The following is a 20597-nucleotide window of genomic DNA, read 5'->3' as shown; positions in this document are numbered from 1 at the left end:
CTATTCTATATTAGTACTTTAAGTTATAAATTGCAAGTCACCAACGGATGTCTCTTTTGAAAGCATTAATCTGCAGATCTGTTTCCATCTGCGGTATGAAGGCTCCGGACCCGCGATGTTAAACCCGCGTTGCGATGGCAGCGCGTGAATCTGAATTCGTTGTAATGGGTGTTTCCCCCATGAAGCGGTGGTAGTGCAGCGCGCCTGCTTGCGATACGCTTTTTTGACGTCCTCATCTGAGGCGCCGAGGCGGGCCAGGCCTAGGCTTTTGTACTAATTAATCTACCCACGCACGGTTGCTAAAAATATAAATAAAAGAAAATCGCTGCACCTCCGTCACAATATCACACAATTCAAGCAGGCAAAACTGCTCATTTTACCTGAATGCTTATTGCAAGCCTAGTGGCGGCCACGGACTACTGCTTGCAGAGGCTGAGTGACGTTTCACTCCCCCAGCCAATCACTGGCTAGAGCCCAGTCATGGGCTGCTAGCCAATCAGATGCCGCCAAAGGCTCTCTGCAAGCTTCGGATGGGCTGTGAGCCCCAGAGTGCCCACAGCCTGTTGTTTTAACGTGATTAAAACGTGATTAATGTCTACATGTCCGTCGGACATAAATAGACAATAAATCTTCTTGCCCGTCAATATAAACAACATGGTTCGGGCGTCGGCCGATATGATTCCCCTACCCCTGCCAGCAGCTCCCACACCGATAAGGTTTTACAAAATCTATGCCTAAACAAGTCACGCATTGACAAAACCAAAAGGCTGACCACCAATTTCAGACCTACTGGCTTTGCCAATGCGTATAATTTTTGTTTCCCACAATGGTATTTAAACTGGTTACACTGCTTTTCCATTAAGAATATTTTTGGGAAAAACAAGCATACATCAACATGTTACTAAATGATGCTGCAAAGACATGGTACCTAAAACCTTACAGTAGTTTAGCAAAATGTTTTTTTTCCTTCTTGCATTTTTTTTGTGAACATTTTATTTTGAAAGCAAAGAATCATCACTCTTGCTTTCAAGCTTAGGCAAATATTTGCATATAATCAGAGAGCATTCTGGGAGCATTATACATAGCCTCATATTACTAAACTTTGAAAACGTGTGTACACATTTATACTGGAACCACCGTCGATAGTGTAGGCCGAGCTGACAACATTTACTTTTAGTGCTCACCCTAATAATAAAGGCTTTGCATTAATGAACCATAAATACAAGCTTGAACAGCATTTAACACCTGGACACAAATATTACCTTTACTGCAGATATTGCCCTTTCCTGATCCATAATGTGGTACACTAAACTGGCAGCCAAAGGGTTTGTGCTGTAGGGGGTTGGGCCTACTTGTCCCAAGGACAAAATGCACATGAAAACGTGTTGCCCTTGACCCCAAACAATATGTCCCGGGCGTCGGGCTATAGGAATTCCACATCCCTGCATACAAATTAAAATAAAACTATTCTATTGGGACCATTATCTGCCAATATAAAAAGTAAAGCTCTATAAAAAAATACGCCATAGAAAGCAAAGTGTATTAAACCCCAGTTGTAATGGCACTCCCAGGAGCCTCCACTTCCGAGGGGCACATTATCTTAGGCAGTGTGTGGTAGAGAATAGCCCAGAGAGCACATCTAACACAACATAAGGCTACTCACTTTAAGCAGGGGTTAACACACATGCATATGTCCTTTACCTCACATCAAACATTTACTGTGATGCCTGTAAATTAAGGCTTCTACACAGGAAGGGCATGCAAATAGTTCGGACCTCAATGTCTTCTCGTATACGTCATCAATGGTAAGTGTGCAGAACTTTAACATAAGCAATGCCACAAAAGGATCTCTCAGGATAGCATAGTACCTGAATGTCTGGAACAGGTTCGAGTTAGAAAAACTGACTAACTAAGATGTGAGCTAAATGATAGTGAAGTTTATGACAGACCAGTTGAAAAGAAACGACTCACCTTGATTTTGGGCCTGGATTACTTCGCTGGACACCATGCCTCCCCCACATGCCCTAGTCATTTCAGATCGCTAAACGTAAAAGATCAATGTATTCAACACAAAACATTGCCAGTGTCAGCTGTGTAAAGAAGGAATACTGCAAAAATCAGCTCACAATATGCACCTTTGTATTAAGTCCATAAACCAGTGTGCAAATGCTTTACAAAATTACTTTAATGGCAAGCACCAGAGAGAGCATTGCCCAAAAGCTGCAGCGGTCTCCAAGGAATAATGATACCTTTGTATTCAGGTGGCCATACAATTTGAGCTAGCATATATAAAAATAAACTGGTTTGCCAATAAACTGAATTTGGGTTTTATTATCTATATAGCACCCAGGCCTTCTGGCATCAAAGCCTCCGCTAATGGGTGTGCTGGAGCAGAGTTTTCTGTTAGAAAATTCTGGGCCTTTTTGAAGCTCTGGCATGTCTATGTGTCATATTAATAATTACTAATTAATAATTAATTATTTGTCTTGTATAAGTGAGTCATATTAACCAATCTGTTTGATCTAACACAAGAGAAGGTTACACAAGGGTTAGCTACTCGTGCTTTATTTGTATTCACAATAACGTGCAATTTTCCATGTTTAAACGTTGCTGTGTGCTATTTATTTTGAGCACAAAACGCTGTCTGAATTAATGCTTTGTATGTCGCAAAGCTAGATAAATGCATACACATAAGGGTATTAGTGGGGTTAACACTGTCTAATCATTATGATGTAGTAATCTTTATTTTGTCTTTTTAATTAAAGATGGTCCATTAAGGCCTATGGAGGCCTTTATGAAAATAATCGAGGATATTTTGAAGCCTGGCTGAGCTGTGGTTCAGGCGTAGAAAATTTTGGTGTATCAAGGGAGACCCCTGCTGGTGCTCAGTTAACAAGTAAACTGACGGTAGTCCTTATATGGAAATTTCCGGAAGGACATCAGCAAGTTTGGAGGATCTCCAAGGGAAATGTTCGTCCTTGGGAAACAATGAGCTTCTGAAAGAACTCTGTGCTAAAGGCTGGTTTGTCGAAGGAAGTGAACTTAAACAGTTGCAAAGTTTGATTTCTTTTCCGAGGATAATGTATTATGACATTTCTTGAGCGGAGATTTTAGGATGTTGCAAAAACACATCCCTTCCTTTCCGTTTCGCTCAGTGATACAATTAATTCATGTGGGTTTCCATTGTATTTTACATTATAAAAATGTTAGCTTAGGGAGGGTTCTCCCCACTTCGATTTCCATTTCTTTCTTTCATCACCTTGCTGCGTGAACTTGCGTTGCAGATGACCGATGCTGAGGACTTTATCCTGAAAAGACTTTTCAAGAGACTGGTCCTGACCCGTTCTGACATTAGTTAGAATAGGTAATTATGAGAAATGATTTATTCTGATTTTATTCTGACTAAATTTTAGATAAAGCAATATAACTTTTAAACATGGTGTTGGTTGTTTCTTTCCTTGTTGTTTATTGAACTATTATTGATTATTGTTTATAGATTGTTTATATTATGTTAGACAGCCACTAAAACTGGTCCTATCCCCTAGATATAGATGCAGGGTGTTTAGGAGTTTTTCTTCCCACAGGTTTGCTGCTGGTAGAGTATTGGAGTATATGTTAGTGAGATGGGCCCTAGTGTATGATGAATACATGTGCGTGTAACTGTGAAATTACTCTATCCGTGGTAGTGGACATATTTTTATCACCCTGATCTGTATCAATTTCTCTGGTAGCAGAGGATGGTTTTAGATGGTTGTCTTGATCTGATAAGATAAGATAAGATTGCTTGTAAACTTGCTTATTGATTATTGATTTATTTTTTATGTTATGGTATATGTACTAATACTAAATGTTGGAGTCGTAATGTTGAGTTAAATGTAGTGCTTCTGGAACTTGGAAGCTGGAAGCAGTTCCGTAGTAGGGCAGAGGAAGGTGTATATGCTGCTCTCGGGAAAGACGGGATTGTAAGGAATTACGTGTGACAATTGAAGTTGCGCGTTCGTTCATTGTCTGGGTTCGGAATCAGTGACATTGTATGTTACTATTAGAAATTTCGGGTTATAAGGAGTGTGTATCGTAGTGAAGGTTTTCTGTGAAACTCTGGTCTTAAGTCCCAGGGATCCGTCAGGATTGCCGTTAAAGCTTATTGCGGGAGGAGTAATAGGTATTCTCTGAGCTTGTTTGATAACTGGGCAAGGTTGCTTAGTTAATGAATGTTATAATTCTGTAGTAGGACAAATTGTGCGCTGTTCTCAAAAAGCAGGATTCTGTGTGTATGTACTATATTTTCTTCGTATGAATGTGCGTGGATGCATATACATTTATTGACTGTAAGACTCTTTGGATAAGTCCTGGAGGAAACAGTTAGGAGATGTATGAAAGTTGTTGATTCTTGAGAAATAGACTCTTTTTACTATTCTGTGGTTAGCGAAGCAGACAATGGAAATGTTTTAATGTGGTAACTAACAGATTTTGTAGAAATTTTGACACACGAAGTCTACTGAGAAATTTTGTAAAGGAGGGGTAGACAAGTGACACAGACAGGAGACAGAGACTGCAGCGGCTGCTGACGTCAAGAGGTTCGCGCACTGATTGGATAGTGACCCAGAGAAGGGTTTCGCGCTAGGATTGGTGCGTTAGTGTGAGTCGCGTAGGGATTGGAAGAGCTGCTTAGTGACGTAGACGTCCCAGGACTGGTGCGTTAACAAAAAAATGAAGTTTGCAAACCTTTTAAAGTAGAGAGATTAATAAGAATTAGCTAAGATGTATTATCAAGAGGAGAAAAAGAAAAAGACGTTCTTTGGGAAGGTTAAGAAATGGTTTAGCAAGGATAAAGAGGTTAAGACAAGAGAGGGTGAGTTGCTACCTCCAGCGAAAACACCTGCATCCTTCATGGTTGCGAAATATGGATTACATACCTGTGTATGGTTACAGAATTGGGTTAGGTATACTAAAGAAGATGGTGTTTTAGCATTTCCAGAACATGGATCATTTAATCTGGCCGTGTTGAGAAACTTACGGGAAAAGATGGCACATCTAGACCCGAAGCCGAGACCTACACAGTTCGAGGCTTTAGTGGAATGGGAAGAGGAAGTGCATGACCGAGAAAAGCAAAGGTCTGGAGGGTATTACAGGTACATGTTTGGGAGGAGACATGATCGTGAAACACATCATGATCGAATGAAAAGATGGCGAGATGCTAATATGTCAGAGGGATTATACCCTATGAGAACAGTTGAAGCTTCGGCTCCTTCTGTAGAAAGGGTTTCTGAACCAGATATGAGAAGATATGGAGAGTATGAAGATGAAGTTTTAAATGACATGATGTATAAGAGACCACCTCCATATAGATCAGAATCAGAAGAAAGTACACCAGTTGTTTCTCCAATAAGAGATACAGTTGAGAAGGGAAAAATGACACCTGAATCAGTAAATAGTAGTTCTTTTAGAGAAGAAAATGCCAGAAATGCCAGACAATTAGCAAAAACGACAACAGAACTGACTGAAAAGATTAGAGAGTTGACGATGAACATGGAAGCTGTGACAGTGCCTGTTACTATAGGTCCAGTAATTCCTATGTTTGATGGACAGAGAATAAGTGAAAATGGGCTGGTAGTTCCATATATTGCAAATAATTCAGCTGGTCCTTTAGGGGATTCAAATAAAAGAGCAGGAAGAAATGACCTGAGACAGACAAGACATGACACAGGTAGTGAATTAATGGATGTTAGTGATTCTAATAGTTCAGGAATGCCAATTTTAGAACCACAAAGAAAAGGGGTTCCAGTGGGAAAAACAACAGAAATAACAGTTGAGGACTTAAACGACTGGATGAAGGTTCTTCAGAAAAAAGACAAAAATGCATCAATTGTTGATGTGGTTAAATTACGTATAGAATTAGAAGAGCTTGTGACAGGAACAATCCCGACAGAAATTTTGAAAAGTCACCATGATGGTGAACTATTGTTTATGTGTAAGAACATAACATGGAGAGCCAGAAATACACATGATAGACTGAGAGCGATAGCAAATGAGCAAGGAGTTGACATTGATAAAGTAAAAGCTTTGCAGAAAACGTACAGGATGGATTTCACAGAAAAAGATATAGAGAATTTGAATACATCTGGTAGAACAGGACAGATTAAAGAAATGGTGGCATTATTGCGTCGATGGGGTGATGTAGAAAAGTGGAAGGATAGGTGGTATAAAAAGAGAGATGAATCTGAAGATAGAACAACTTACTCAGCATTTCCAGTGAGAGAAAAAGAGAAACCAGTGGAGCAGTTTCCCATGAGAGAAATACCTGGAGGAGGATATGTACATGTTCCATGGACCAGACAGGATATTTTATCATTTACAAATGATTTTCCTCGATTGAGAGAAAAGCCCGTCGAGTGGTATAGGCAGGTAGACAGGTTTGTGAAATTGTCAAAAGTGCTGTGGGTTGACCTGAATAGTCTGTTTGATATAATTGTTCCAGCAGACTTGTGGACTGAGTGTAAGATAGTTGTGAGTTGGCCTAGTGAGGAATATCCAAGAGATCCGAGAACAGGGGCACCAGATCCAGAGGTAATGAGGAAGTATGATCAGGTGATGGTATACCTAAAGAGTAAAGTTCCCCCAAAAGAGACAGACTGGGTTAAGATAGATCGAACACAACAGGAAGCAAAAGAATCAGTTCATGCTTTTTACGAAAGGCTGATACTGGCTTTTAAACAATTCAGTGGAGATGAACACCTGGGTGACAAAGATTTGAGTCATTTTGTATACAGATTTGTATATGGTCTTAGGCCTGAAATTGGTGAGAGAATTCGTGAAAACACAGTGGATTGGCAGAGTAAGAAGGTAGATGAGATTCTGAGACATGCAAAATATTTCAGTGATGAAATTGAAGCAAAGCAAAGAAAGCTGAAGGAAAAAGCAATGTGGGCACAGGTGAAAGTTGCAGAAAGACAGGAAGCACAGTTGGTGGAACAGGCAAATAATCCAGGAAATAATGCAGGGAATAGACCAAGATTTGCAGGAAAAGGAAGGGGAAGTCTTGAGGAAGCCAAAAAGAAGTTCCCGTGTCACAACTGTGGCCAACTGGGACATTGGAGATCGGAATGTCCAAATCCACCATTAGTGAATAATGAGGGTAAAATTTTAAATCAACAGGTGCAGAATGATGGGAATAATCAGCAGCAACAACAGCAGAAAGTTGTGAGACAGCAGCAGAGTCAAGAGCCAAAACCACCCTATCCGCAGAATAGAGGGGTACAAAAGTACAATCAGGATTCGGGATTCTTCAATGATGAGCAGGTAAACAAACCAAGACGTACTAACAAGGTACAACAGTACCTGTTAAAGAGTGAAGGGAGTGAATCTGAGGGTGATTATTGACGGTGCCGAGGAGAGGAAGAAGAGTGCATACTTGGTGCAACTCTAGAAATAGACCAGGCAGGACCATTTGTAGATGGGAAAATAAATGAGGAGAGTGTTACTTTTTTAGTAGACACAGGTGCGACAAGATCAACTGTCAGGTCAACAGATGTAAGAAATCTTCCTCTCTCGGATGAAGCAATCCAAGTAGTTGGTGTAGCCAATACACAGATCAGAACACGTCTTACTGAACCAGTGAGAGTACAGATAGGGAAATTTTCAGACATGCACAGATTTATAGTCTGTGACACGAGTCCAGTGAACCTGTTAGGTAGGGACCTATTGTGCAAAATGAACTGCACGATTTTCTGTACACCAGATGGAATAGTTTTTGAGACACCAGATGATGATGTTTTCTACAGAATGACTCTAGAAAATAGAGAAAGTGAGTTAATTGGTGCATTTCCAGTGTTTAATCCGGAGGATTTGCCTCAAGTGTTGAGAGACACAGTGAAAAGAGCAGTTTGGGATTTTACAGGAGAGGATGTGGGATTGATGAATAATGTAGATCCAGTGAAAATTGCAGTAAAAGAGGGGATTACATATCCTAACATTCCTCAGTACAAAATGACACCAGAGATAATTGAAGGGATAACTCCTATAATTGAGAAAATGATTCAGCAAGGAGTCCTGAGAGAACTATTGAGTAGTCCGTGTAATTCACCGATAATGGGACTGAAAAAGCCAAATGGCAAGTTCAGGATCGTACAGGACCTGAGAAAGGTTAATCAGATTGTGGTGGCATGTTGTCCCATTGTGCCAAATCCATCAGTGATTTTGTACCAGATTCCACATGATGCTGAGTGGTATACAGTGATTGATTTGTGTCATGCATTCTTTTCAATTCCATTGCATCATGACAGCCAGCCAATTTTTGCATTTAGGTTTGGCCAGCGTATTTTAGCATGGTGTCGTATCCCACAAGGATATACGGAGAGTCCTTCGATATTCAATCAGTTATTGAAAAGATCGTTGGAAAATCTGATCATGCCTGAAAACTCAGTGCTAGTGCAATACATTGATGACCTGCTTGTGGCATCAAAGACACGTGAAGCTTGTGAAGTGGACACCATAGCTTTACTGAATCATCTGGCAGATGGAGGGTTAAAGGTATCTCCAGCCAAGTTGCAGTTTTGCAAAAAAGAGGTGCATTATCTTGGACATAATATTGAGAAAGGTCTGAGAAAAGTGACTACTGACAGGATCAGAATAATCAGAGAAATGAAAGCTCCAAAAACCCAGAGAGAGGTGAGAATGTTCCTGGGTATGGTGGGATATTGTCGTCAGTGGATAATTAATTTTTCACTGATAGCAAAGCCATTGATTAAATTGACAAAATGTGATATGACAGATCCATTAGATCTGGATGTAGAACAATTGGCAGCATTTGAAGAGCTTAAAACAAAAATATGTGAAGCTCCAGCTCTGGGTATGCCAGACTATGAAAAAGAATTTGAACTGTACTGCAGTGAGAGAAATGGATGTGCACTTTCAGTGTTAATCCAGAAACATGGGCAATTGAGAAGGCCTATTGCGTACTTCTCATCGACACTTGACCCTGTAGCTGTGGGTTTACCAGGTTGTCTAAAATCCGTGGCTGCAACATGCAGAAGCTTGGAGCAAAGTGAGGGAATAATAATGGGATATCCTGTAAGGGTATTCGTACCTCACAATGTGGCAATTCTTTTGACAAGAAGCAGAACTCAGCATATGTCAAATAGTCGCTTGACTAAGTATGAGAAAGTGATTCTGGGAGCATCGAATGTGACTCTTGAGAGATGTACAAATGTGAATCCAGCAACTCTTTTGCCCGACATTGAAAATGTGGGTATAAGAATGGAAGATGATCATGATTGTTTGGATGTGCTGGAATACTGTACGAAACCAAGACCAGACATCAAGGATGTTCCTTTGCCTGAGAATGATCATGTGCTGTTTGTGGATGGATCATGCCTAAGAAATGATAATGGTGTGCTATGTGCAGCATATGCGGTGTGTAAGGTTTCAGAAGTTATGGAAGCATCACCGTTGAAAGGAGTGAAATCTGCACAAGTTGCTGAATTGGTGGCATTGACAAGGGCTTGTGAGATTGGGAAAGATTTGAGAACAACTGTGTTGACTGATAGTCAGTATGGGTTTGGAGTGGTGCATGATTTTGGCCAATTGTGGCTACAAAGAGGTTTCTTGACATCGGGTGGAACTCCGATAAAGAATGCTGAACTGATTGGAAAGTTGCTTGAGGCGATACAGCTGCCTAAGGAGTTAGCAGTTGTAAAATGTGCAGCACATGTTTCAGGAGAAGATTTTATCACTGTTGGCAATAGATATGCTAACGATGTGGCGCAGTATTGCGCCAAAACGAACCAATCAATTAACAGGGACAGGATGGAGGAAATGTCTTTTCTTTCTGTGATGTTTACTAATGTCCTAGAAACATGGGATGAAATGAAACAGTTACAAGATGAGGCAGGAGAGGAAGAAAAACAAGATTGGGTTAAGGCAGGATGTGCTCCAAGAGAAACAGACCATGTTTGGGTCTACAGAGATGGCAGACCAGTGATGCCAAACTCAATTTTGTCGTCAATGGCAAGGATGTATCATGGCCAGGGACATCTGGGGAGGGACGCGATGATTAGGTCCTTCAAACAAACCTGGTATAATGCAAAGTTTAGGGCAATTGCGGAGAGCATCTGTCAGAGGTGTTTAATTTGTCAGCAGTTTAACACCGGGAAAAAGACAGTGGTGAGTCTAGGGACAATTGGCAGGGAAGGAGGTCCTTTCACTAGAATGCAGATTGATTTCATTGAAATGCCCCAGGTGAACAGACTAAGGTATGTCCTAGTGATAGTCTGTTTGTTTTCAAGGTGGGTGGAGGCTTACCCAACAAGGAGGAATGATGGATTAACAGTGGCAAAATTATTGTTGAGGGAGTTGATTCCTAGGTTTGGGTTTCCAGTCACAGTTGAATCTGACAGAGGAAGACACTTTCAAAATGAACTAATTAGTTTAATTTGTGAAGCATTAAAGATACAACAGAAGCTACATTGTGCATACCGACCAGAGGCTTCTGGTGTGGTTGAGCAGGTTAATGGCACAATCAAGAACAGAATTGGGAAGATGTGCTTAGCCACTGGCATGAAATGGCCAGACGTTCTTCCTCTAGTCTTGATGACTATGAGATCTACTCCAGACAGAACTACAGGTTTGAGTCCACATGAAATCATTATGGGACGTGCAATGCGCCATGCATTTGTGCCTGTGAATAAATTGATGGCAATAACTGATGACATGATTTTGGATTACTGTAAAGGCCTGGCTGACGCAGTTCATTCTGTGTTTCACCAGGTTGGAGAAGAAGCTACCACACTTGAGAAGAAGCAAGCCCATGATCTAAGTCCAGGAGATTGGGTGAGGATTAAGGTGCACAGAAGAAGAAATTGCTTGGTTCCAAGGTGGGGAAGGCCAAGACAAGTTATTCTGACTACAACGACTGCAGTAAAGTGTGCTGGAGTGAGACACTGGATACATGCAAGTCATACTCTGAGAATTCCAAGCCCGAGAGAGGGAACTGGTGAAGAGTATTTTGAAGAGTCAGATTCCAGTGATGGTGAAGATCCTGAAGATACAGAATCAGTGAGAAAAGAAGCAGAGAGAGCTTCAAGAGATTCACTGCGAGTATCAGAAGGAAGATCAGATTCTGATTCTGTGAAAGAGCCTGAAGTTTCGAGTAGCAGTGGAGGAAAAAGAAAAGAAAAGAGAAAGCACATAAAAACAACTCCTGAATCAGGAGAGGAGGAAGAGATTGAAGAACCACTTGAGATTATTCTTGAAGAAACAGGGTCAGAAGAAGATAGAGAGGGACAGATTGCGGAAGACCCCCGAGGAGGTGTAGGGAACATTGATGAGGAGCTAGGTAAAGGGATAAATAGACAGCAAGAAGATTGCGTGTCGGAGACCCGAGGAGGGACAGAATTAGAGAAGTCTCAAACAGTGGTGAAAGAATCTGTGCAAGAAAAGAGAACTGCTAAGAAACGAAAGCAAGAGGCAATTGAAACAGAATCAGATGATGAGAATGAACAGACAGAGGGTCGAGTTCTGAGGAAAAGAACTTCGATTGGAGAAAAGAGTGACAAAGAAGTGAGGCCGAAAAAGGTTGTGAAAGGAGATCGTTGGCCTAACAACAGAGTGAAAAGACTGAGATACAGGATAATAAGAGCAAATACATCGGAAGCTGAACAAGTGAATGAAGTATCCAGTCAAACTTCAAAGGCAGAACAAGGAGAATCAAGGAAATCAAAAGAACCAGTGGAAATAAAAAGAGTTAAAAGACCCAACCAAAAGTACAGATCACCGGAATGGTCTTATGTGACACTGTCTGAAGAAGGGAAAGAAGAAACAGTGACTCGAAATAATCCGGAAGTGGTCTTGAGAAAAGTGGTTGAGGAAGAAACTGGTGAAATTTTGAAAGTACTCTTGACCGACATCAGAGAAGAATCAGATACTGAAGAATCAAGTGTTGAAGATTCGATACAATTTGATGTTGAAGAAATTGGAGTGAAAAATGATGAGTATCCAAACTGAGTAAAAAAAAAAAAGGATTCACTTGGTCTGAGTGAACAGGAAGATCTTTGAGGAAAGCTGAAGAGTTTGGAACAAACGTTGGAGATTTGAAAAGTTATAATTACTGTAGTGGAGTAGAAGTTAAAGCAGAATGGCTAACATAGAGAATAATCCAAACAAATGTGCCTTCCTTAAAAGGTGGTGCAAGATGTGTTGCTGTTGTACTGGAGTATTAATGCTTCTATGGGGTGTTTTAGTTTTATTAGTTACTTTTAAGGTTGAATTTGGGATGGACGAAAACATGACTAATATAGAGAAGAATTCACAAGAAGTAGTTCCAATTAGAAGTGGTTATTACATACACAAGGATAGGTCAATTAATAATTTTTCTAGTAATGTTTTTTCTAAGCTATTATATGAATATGTGAAGACAATGGAAGTGAGGGATTGCTATGTCTGCATGCAATTACCTGCATCTGTTTCAGAAGGTGTTACTTATCACCATTTACCAGCTACATATGGTATTTCTTGTAGTATTTTAAGTAGTATATTTTATTTGTTAGGGAAAGTAGATTATAAAATGTCTAATAGAGATAGTATTTTTGGGCACTTGCCAATGAACAAAGAGTTGAATCCAGCTAAAGAAGCTAACACTTTTGGTGAGATTTTTATTGAAGAAAAAGGACTAACATTAGATTACATTTTTAAGAATAATTTAACTTGCAGTTTGAAAGAGGAGGAGAAAGCTTTCCTGGATATGGTAGAAGAAAGGAGAGTGAACATGCAGGAGAAAGGGGGAAAAAATGAAGTGAGTGAGACAATTTGGGATATTGAAATGGGAAAAGAGTTGAGGAATGGGGTTAGTCCAACTTTAGCTTTGGATGCACCGCAGAAAGGTAAACTATGCATTACCAGAAGGAAATCCCAATATGATACATATTTTGTGGGAACTAGTGAGTGCCATGATACATACTTCATTGCGACTGGTTGGGGTTTCAGAGGTGGAGAAGATACTATTTTTCCGGGAGTGTATTATGTGTGTGGGAACAAGGCTTATTACAGGTTGCCTGACCATTGGTTTGGCACATGTTATGTGGGTTTAGTTTTTCCTAAGATTTTTCATACAGATAGAATAGAAGATGTAGAAGATATTAACATACTAAAGCGTTTTAAAAGAGAGACTTGGTCTGAAATTGTGGGTGACATTTTTGGGGTTTTGATTCCAGCAGTGGGAATTTCTTTAAATGCCTATGGAATTCGGAAATTGTCCACAGTGGTTGATCGTTTATCGACAAATACCGCAGGAGGATTTCTTTTGGTAAATACGGAATTAAGTGCCGTACGTGCCATGTCAATGCAAAATCGACTTGCCCTTGATATTCTTTTGGCCAAGGAGGGTGGAGTTTGTGGAATTTTGAAAGTTCAACATTGTTGCACTTACATTCCTGATGAAAGCAGAGACCTGAGGGTCTATATTAAAAATATTACTGATTTACATGAAGAATTAGTACCACTTGAAACTGGGAGCTTATGGACTAAAATAGCTAATAAGATGATAGCTGTTAAGGATATTATTGCAAAAATAGGTAGTACTATTATAGGTAGGATATTGTTTCCTTTGTCTTGTATAATTGTTGCTTTGTTGATACTGAAATTAGTGTGTGTGTATTGTAAAAACAGAAGAGGGAAAGAGGAAAATGAAAAGAAAAAGAAGAATTTGAAAAAGAAAATTTACACGAAAAGAGAACGAGAACCAGAAGAAATTGAATTAGAAGAATTAAGGGAGAGTGTTTATTTAGAGACTAAGAGAGATGATGAAAGAGTGACTGGTGTTTAATGTTGTGTAAGGGGAAAAGACATTTCTGATTTCTCCTAAAAATGGGACTGAATTTTCACTAATTTTTTTTTTTTGGGTTTATTTGGTGATAAAATCACCAAAGGGGGGATTGCTGGAGCAGAGTTTTCTGTTAGAAAATTCTGGGCCTTTTTGAAGCTCTGGCATGTCTATGTGTCATATTAATAATTACTAATTAATAATTAATTATTTGTCTTGTATAAGTGAGTCATATTAACCAATCTGTTTGATCTAACACAAGAGAAGGTTACACAAGGGTTAGCTACTCGTGCTTTATTTGTATTCACAATAACGTGCAATTTTCCATGTTTAAACGTTGCTGTGTGCTATTTATTTTGAGCACAAAACGCTGTCTGAATTAATGCTTTGTATGTCGCAAAGCTAGATAAATGCATACACATAAGGGTATTAGTGGGGTTAACACTGTCTAATCATTATGATGTAGTAATCTTTATTTTGTCTTTTTAATTAAAGATGGTCCATTAAGGCCTATGGAGGCCTTTATGAAAATAATCGAGGATATTTTGAAGCCTGGCTGAGCTGTGGTTCAGGCGTAGAAAATTTTGGTGTATCAAGGGAGACCCCTGCTGGTGCTCAGTTAACAAGTAAACTGACGGTAGTCCTTATATGGAAATTTCCGGAAGGACATCAGCAAGTTTGGAGGATCTCCAAGGGAAATGTTCGTCCTTGGGAAACAATGAGCTTCTGAAAGAACTCTGTGCTAAAGGCTGGTTTGTCGAAGGAAGTGAACTTAAACAGTTGCAAAGTTTGATTTCTTTTCCGAGGATAATGTATTATGACATTTCTTGAGCGGAGATTTTAGGATGTTGCAAAAACACATCCCTTCCTTTCCGTTTCGCTCAGTGATACAATTAATTCATGTGGGTTTCCATTGTATTTTACATTATAAAAATGTTAGCTTAGGGAGGGTTCTCCCCACTTCGATTTCCATTTCTTTCTTTCATCACCTTGCTGCGTGAACTTGCGTTGCAGATGACCGATGCTGAGGACTTTATCCTGAAAAGACTTTTCAAGAGACTGGTCCTGACCCGTTCTGACATTAGTTAGAATAGGTAATTATGAGAAATGATTTATTCTGATTTTATTCTGACTAAATTTTAGATAAAGCAATATAACTTTTAAACATGGTGTTGGTTGTTTCTTTCCTTGTTGTTTATTGAACTATTATTGATTATTGTTTATAGATTGTTTATATTATGTTAGACAGCCACTAAAACTGGTCCTATCGCCTAGATATAGATGCAGGGTGTTTAGGAGTTTTTCTTCCCACAGGTTTGCTGCTGGTAGAGTATTGGAGTATATGTTAGTGAGATGGGCCCTAGTGTATGATGAATACATGTGCGTGTAACTGTGAAATTACTCTATCCGTGGTAGTGGACATATTTTTATCACCCTGATCTGTATCAGGTGCACTGTACCTTTAATTCCAGAGTTGAAAATGCAGTAATGTGTAAATGGCGCTCATTATGCAGTAAAAAGAAGATTCTGAAATCTTCCAAACAGTTGGACATAAATAAACTAAAATGTTAGACATGTTCCTGAAGCAATCAACAAATCATCCTCAAATTATCATGAACAAGTCTTTTTAATTAGGAAACGGTGATGCTAGTCAAGTGATCCGACAGTCATTTTCAAACAATACTAAAACCACCAGTAGCATGTATCTTGTGAAGTAATCGGGGACTCAGTTGCAAGTCATCCTCAAATCATCAGGAACAGTCACACCTTGTGTAGTCATCAGATAATCATTTTCAAGTCTTCCTGAAAGCGTCAGGGTTAATCACTTAGGGCTCAGGTTTCTAAACTCTGCTGATGACTTTAAGAGCTTGATGATATCTGCTGATGCGAAAATGACTTCTAGAGTAGTTGGATGATCATCCAATGACTCTGGGAGGACCTCTAAAGTAATCCTGTTGGACCTGGGTTGGCCTGCAGGAGCAGGTTACTGCCAGTGCATGTTCCAAAGCACAGAACAACCTGTCGGTTGAAGCCTGCCGAGGACTCGTGTTTTGCATCCAGAAATCAGGAAACTAGCTATGAAATCGGTATTCTACCTCATGAATCTGTAGGGCTGACATGTATACTTCAACACAAATTGTACTCTTTCTTTTCAATTTCTTTCTCCATGCAACCGTCTGAGTTTACTTTCCTTTAAAGTTCCATTAATAACGCACCTGACTTTCTTTATCTGTTCTTCCAAATGCGTAACGTTATAATTAACAGCAGCTAGTAAATAAAACAGTTCGGAGCTCCCAGGATTGGGCGAAACCGAAACTATCGACTTGGGAGGCGGGTGCGTGTGCGTGAGTCTGTGCAGCAGCAGCACTGGCCAATGGACGCGCGCGTTGTCTGGGCCAATCACAGCGTGCGCTGCCTCCTGGGAGGAAGTGATTGCATTAAACTCCACCGATCTCTTTACCACGAGGGATGCCGCATTCTGAGCGTGTCCAGGGGATGACATCTCAGCTGCTCACCTGGCAGTGGATCCGAGGCTGCTGGCAGTGCTTTCTGAACACTCCTAGTAGATGAGTGAATCCGCTGGTACGCAAGTGCCATGGGTCTGCGTGGCCACGGTTGGCAGCGGGTGATCACGCCCCGCGTAGCTGATCAGTATTTCAGCTGCGCACATGCGCAGATTGCGACTCTTGTAAGTCATCAGTATCTCATCCGCGCACATGCGCAATCCATCCGCGACTGTCAAATGCACAGAGGATGCAACATCTTTGGAGCTTCATCTTTCTCCTTTGTCTCCTCTCCGATAACCCTGCTAAGGGCCACTTTTACCACCTCCTGCTTACTTGGTACAAGTTAACTGCGAGAGCGAAGCAACACACTGGGAGGAAATGTCTGAGCAGGATTCACGGAAGGTATGCCAAGTAAAGTGTCAATTAGAGCGCTTCAACTCCTCGTCAGGGGTAGCAAGCGCTATATAAATACAATTCATAATTACAGCGTGCTGTGGCATCATGTGGGCTGTGTGTGTTGGGTTTAATTCTGCACGATTTTACTCTGTGGCCGTTTTACGATATCGTGACAACACATAGCAGTGATGCACTTTCGCTCAGTGCAAACATCAGTCGGATGGTCTCTCCTCTGTTAATTTAAAATCATTTCGCATAAAACTTATTGCAAGATTCCCTAAAAGGGTACAGAGGTTAATTGTGATTTGATTCCTAGATTTCACCGTTTTTAATGAATGTCTCACTCAGTTTATGACAGACCAGTTGAAAAGAAATGACTCACCTTGATTTTGGGCCTGGATTACTTCGCTGGACACCATGCCTCCCCCACATGCCCTAGTCATTTCAGATCGCTAAACGTAAAAGATCAATGTATTCAACACAAAACATTGCCAGTGTCAGCTGTGTAAAGAAGGAATACTGCAAAAATCAACTCACAATATGCACCTTTGTATTAAGTCCATAAACCAGTTGTGCAAATGCTTTACAAAATGACTTTAATGGCAAGCACCAGGGAGAGCATTGCCAAAAAGCTGCAGCGCTCTCCAAGGAATAATGATAGCTTTGTATTCAGGTGGCCATACAATTTGAGCTAGCATATATAAAAATAAACTGTTTGCCAATAAACTGAATTTGGGTTTTATTATCTATATAGCACCCAGTCCTTCTGGCATCAAAGCCTCCGCTAATGGGTGCACTGTACCTTTAATTCCAGAGTTGAAAATGCAGTAATGTGTAAATGGCGCTCATTATGCAGTAAAAAGAAGATTCCGAAATCTTCCAAAGAGTTGGACGTCTCTAAATATAAATAAATAAACTAAAATGTTAGACATGTTCCTGAAGCAATCAACAAATCATCCTCAAATTATCATGAACAAGTCTTTTTAATTAGGAAACGGTGATGCTAGTCAAGTGATCCGACAGTCATTTTCAAACAATCCTAAAACCACCAGTAGCATGTATCTTGTGAAGTAATCGGGGACTCAGTTTCAAGTCATCCTCAAATCATCAGGAACAGTCACACCTTGTGTAGTCATCAGATAATCATTTTCAAGTCTTCCTGAAAGCGTCAGGGTTAATCACTTAGGGCTCGGGTTTCTAAACTCTGCGGATGACTTTAAGAGCTTGATGATGTCTGCTGATGCGAAAATGACTTCTAGAGTAGTTGGATGATCATCCAATGACTCTGGGATGACCTCTAAAGTAATCCTGTTTGACCTGGGTTGGCCTGCAGGAGCAGGTTACTGCCAGTGCATGTTCCAAAGCACAGAACACCAGTCCCTGTCGGTTGAAGCCTGCCGAGGACTCGGGTTTTTGCATCTAGGAATCAGGAAACTAGCTATGAAACCGGTATTCTACCTCATGAATCTGTAGGACTGACATGTATACTTCAACACAAATTGTACTCTTTCATTTCAATTTCTTTCTCCATGCAACCGTCTGCGTTTACTTTCCTTTAAAGTTCCATTAATAACGCACCTGACTTTCTTTATCTGTTCTTCCAAATGCGTAACGTTTTAATTAACAGCAGCTAGTAAATAAAACAATTCGGAGCTCCCAGGATTGGGCGAAACCGAAACTACCGACTTGGGGGACGAGGGTGTCTTTGTCTGTGCAGCGGCAGCACTGGCCAATGGACGCGCGCGTTGTCTGGGCCAATCACAGCGTGCGCTGCCTCCTGGGAGGAAGTGATTGCATTAAACTCCACCGAGCTCTTTACCACGAGGGATGCCGCATTCTGAGCGTGTCCAGGGGATGACATCTCAGCTGCTCACCTGGCAGTGCATCCGAGGCTGCTGGCAGTGCTTTCTGAACACACCTAGTAGATGAGTGAATCCGCTGGTACACAAGTGTCATGGGTCTGCGTGGCCACGGTTGGCAGCGGGTGATCACGCCCCGCGTAGCTGATCAGTATATGCGCAGATTGCGACTCTTGTAAGTCATCAGTATCTCATCCGCGCACATGCGCAATCCATCCGCGACTGTCAAATGCACAGAGGATGCAACATCTTTGGCAGCTTCATCTTTCTCCTTTGTCTCCTCTCTAATAACCCTGCTAAGGGCCACTTTTACCACCTACTGCTTACTTGGTACAAGTTAACTGCGAGAGCGAAGCAACACACTGGGAGGAAATGTCTGAGCAGGATTCATGGAAGGTATGCCAAGTATAGTATCAATTAGAGCGCTTCAACTCCTCGTCAGGGGTAGCAAGCGCTATATAAATACAATTCATAATTACAGCGTGCTGTGGCATCATGTGGGCTGTGTGTGTTGGGTTTAATTCTGCACGATTTTACTCTGTGGCCGTTTTACGATATCGTGACAACACATAGCAGTGATGCACTTTCGCTCAGTGCAAACATCAGTCGGATGGTCTGTCCTCTGTTCATTTAAAACCATTTCGCATAAAACTTATTGCACGATTCCCTAAAAGGGTACCGATGTTAATTGTGATTTGATTTCTAGATTTCACCGTGTTTAATGAATGTCTCACTTACATTAAGCTTACTTTTGTTGCCAGATTGAATTTTCACTACAATTACACTCTGCAGGGGAAATTGTGGTTCCAAGATTTATTGAATCTCGTCAGAGCCTTTTACACCGTTTGCTATTCGACTGGTAGTCTGACCTTTGTGGAAAGTGAACAAAATACTTGCACTTAGTTGGTTTATATTTATCTTCTCTACAGTCATTTGTGTTTTCTTCATATCATTGTCAGTGTGCAAAGATGCATTTTGCAAACTAAAGACCCATTATCCCCTTGTCTTACACCCCTGATGCTATCTTTTTTAGGTGTAGGCAGTGGCGGCTGGTGACATTTGAAAGTGGTGAGGCGTAAAAGCTGGATATAAGTGTTATGTCGCAAGTGTGCGAAGCGTAGAAGCCCTACCAACAGAAAGCGTGTTTGGGGGGTTCTTCCCCAGAGCAAAGTTTGAAGAAAACAGTGGCAAATGGTACATTGAAGTACAGGAAATTTGAGAATGGAAGAAAAATTGTATAGTAATTGTGAATGTGTGGTGTTAAAATATTTAAACATATCAGAATTGCCCCATATCTTACTGCATTAAAAACATTCAATAGTTTCTGTAGTTAGCCATTTGTACAAGTGGACATAAGTACACCGAAACTCTAGAACTGTCACACGTAAGCAATCTGAAGACTTCGCAGCTGTAAATAAACACTTTGACTGTCCGATCACCAATTAGCAATTAAAAGCTCACAAAAAGCAACTTAATTGCTCCAAATGTGAATGTCGCCTCAGACCAGCTTTTGCCTTTCCTTTCCTTATTTTCACTCTACACACTCCAGCAGGCGGCAATCACCGGGGACGAACACATCCAGCTCACAATTTATGACTTCCCAACAATAAAACCAGCAATTTACAGAGTTTTTGGTTGCGACAATCAAGGGTTCACCGGTTTCGACAGATGCCAAGCACCTTCCCAAGCATTCATACAATGAAATCTCTTAGCTTCCCAAGACTCTGCAGCCTTCAATATTTATGATGTCCGTGTGCCATATGCAGAGCTCTTTTATCCAGTGCAGAAGATGGGGCAGTCCTGTCACATACACACAGTCCAGGCACTGAAGAAACATTGTTCGAGCTTCGAGAGATTGCAATTGAATTCCAGTGATATCTATATTCCTTCTAAATTGTAATGAAAAATATGAAATAAAGACGTTGCCAGCTCAAGCGCATTTTGTCTGTTAGACTTTCAATTATCTTAATGAACAGAGAGCGAGGCTGATATTCAAACAGCGCTCACTGCTTTCTTGATTCT

The 20597-nt window shown here is 40.7% G+C and overlaps 2 protein-coding genes across 8 annotated transcripts in view; one reads left to right on the top strand and one right to left on the bottom strand.

The window, feature by feature from the left end:
• LOC146813210 (transcription factor AP-2-beta-like) overlaps nt 1-16486 on the bottom strand; it is a 51498-nt gene extending 35012 nt beyond the window's left edge. Inside the window, exon 1 of one of the 4 annotated variants that reach the window (XM_085620089.1) lies at nt 16330-16486. The gene's annotated coding sequence lies outside the window, so the exon portion shown is untranslated. Of the gene's footprint in view, nt 1-1971; nt 2021-16029 lie in introns of those variants that run through there. The other 3 variants (XM_085620088.1, XM_085620090.1, XM_085620091.1) reach the window with 3 other exon arrangements.
• Nucleotides 16487-16526: 40 nt separating this feature from the next.
• The window catches only part of LOC146813209 (uncharacterized), a 67449-nt gene continuing 63378 nt past the window's right edge, over nt 16527-20597 (top strand). Inside the window, exon 1 of one of the 4 annotated variants that reach the window (XM_085620087.1) lies at nt 16527-16722. In XM_085620087.1, the coding sequence (XP_085476213.1) occupies nt 16699-16722 (24 nt within the window). In that variant the 5' untranslated portion in view covers nt 16527-16698. Of the gene's footprint in view, nt 16723-18782; nt 18972-20597 lie in introns of those variants that run through there. The other 3 variants (XM_085620085.1, XM_085620086.1, XM_085620084.1) reach the window with 3 other exon arrangements.

The sequence above is a fragment of the Triturus cristatus genome, chromosome 7, assembly GCF_964204655.1.
Source record: "Triturus cristatus chromosome 7, aTriCri1.1, whole genome shotgun sequence".
Lineage (NCBI taxonomy): Eukaryota > Metazoa > Chordata > Amphibia > Caudata > Salamandridae > Triturus > Triturus cristatus.
The sequence above is the reverse complement of the archived record's forward strand: the minus strand, read 5'-3'. Positions and strand labels throughout refer to the sequence as shown.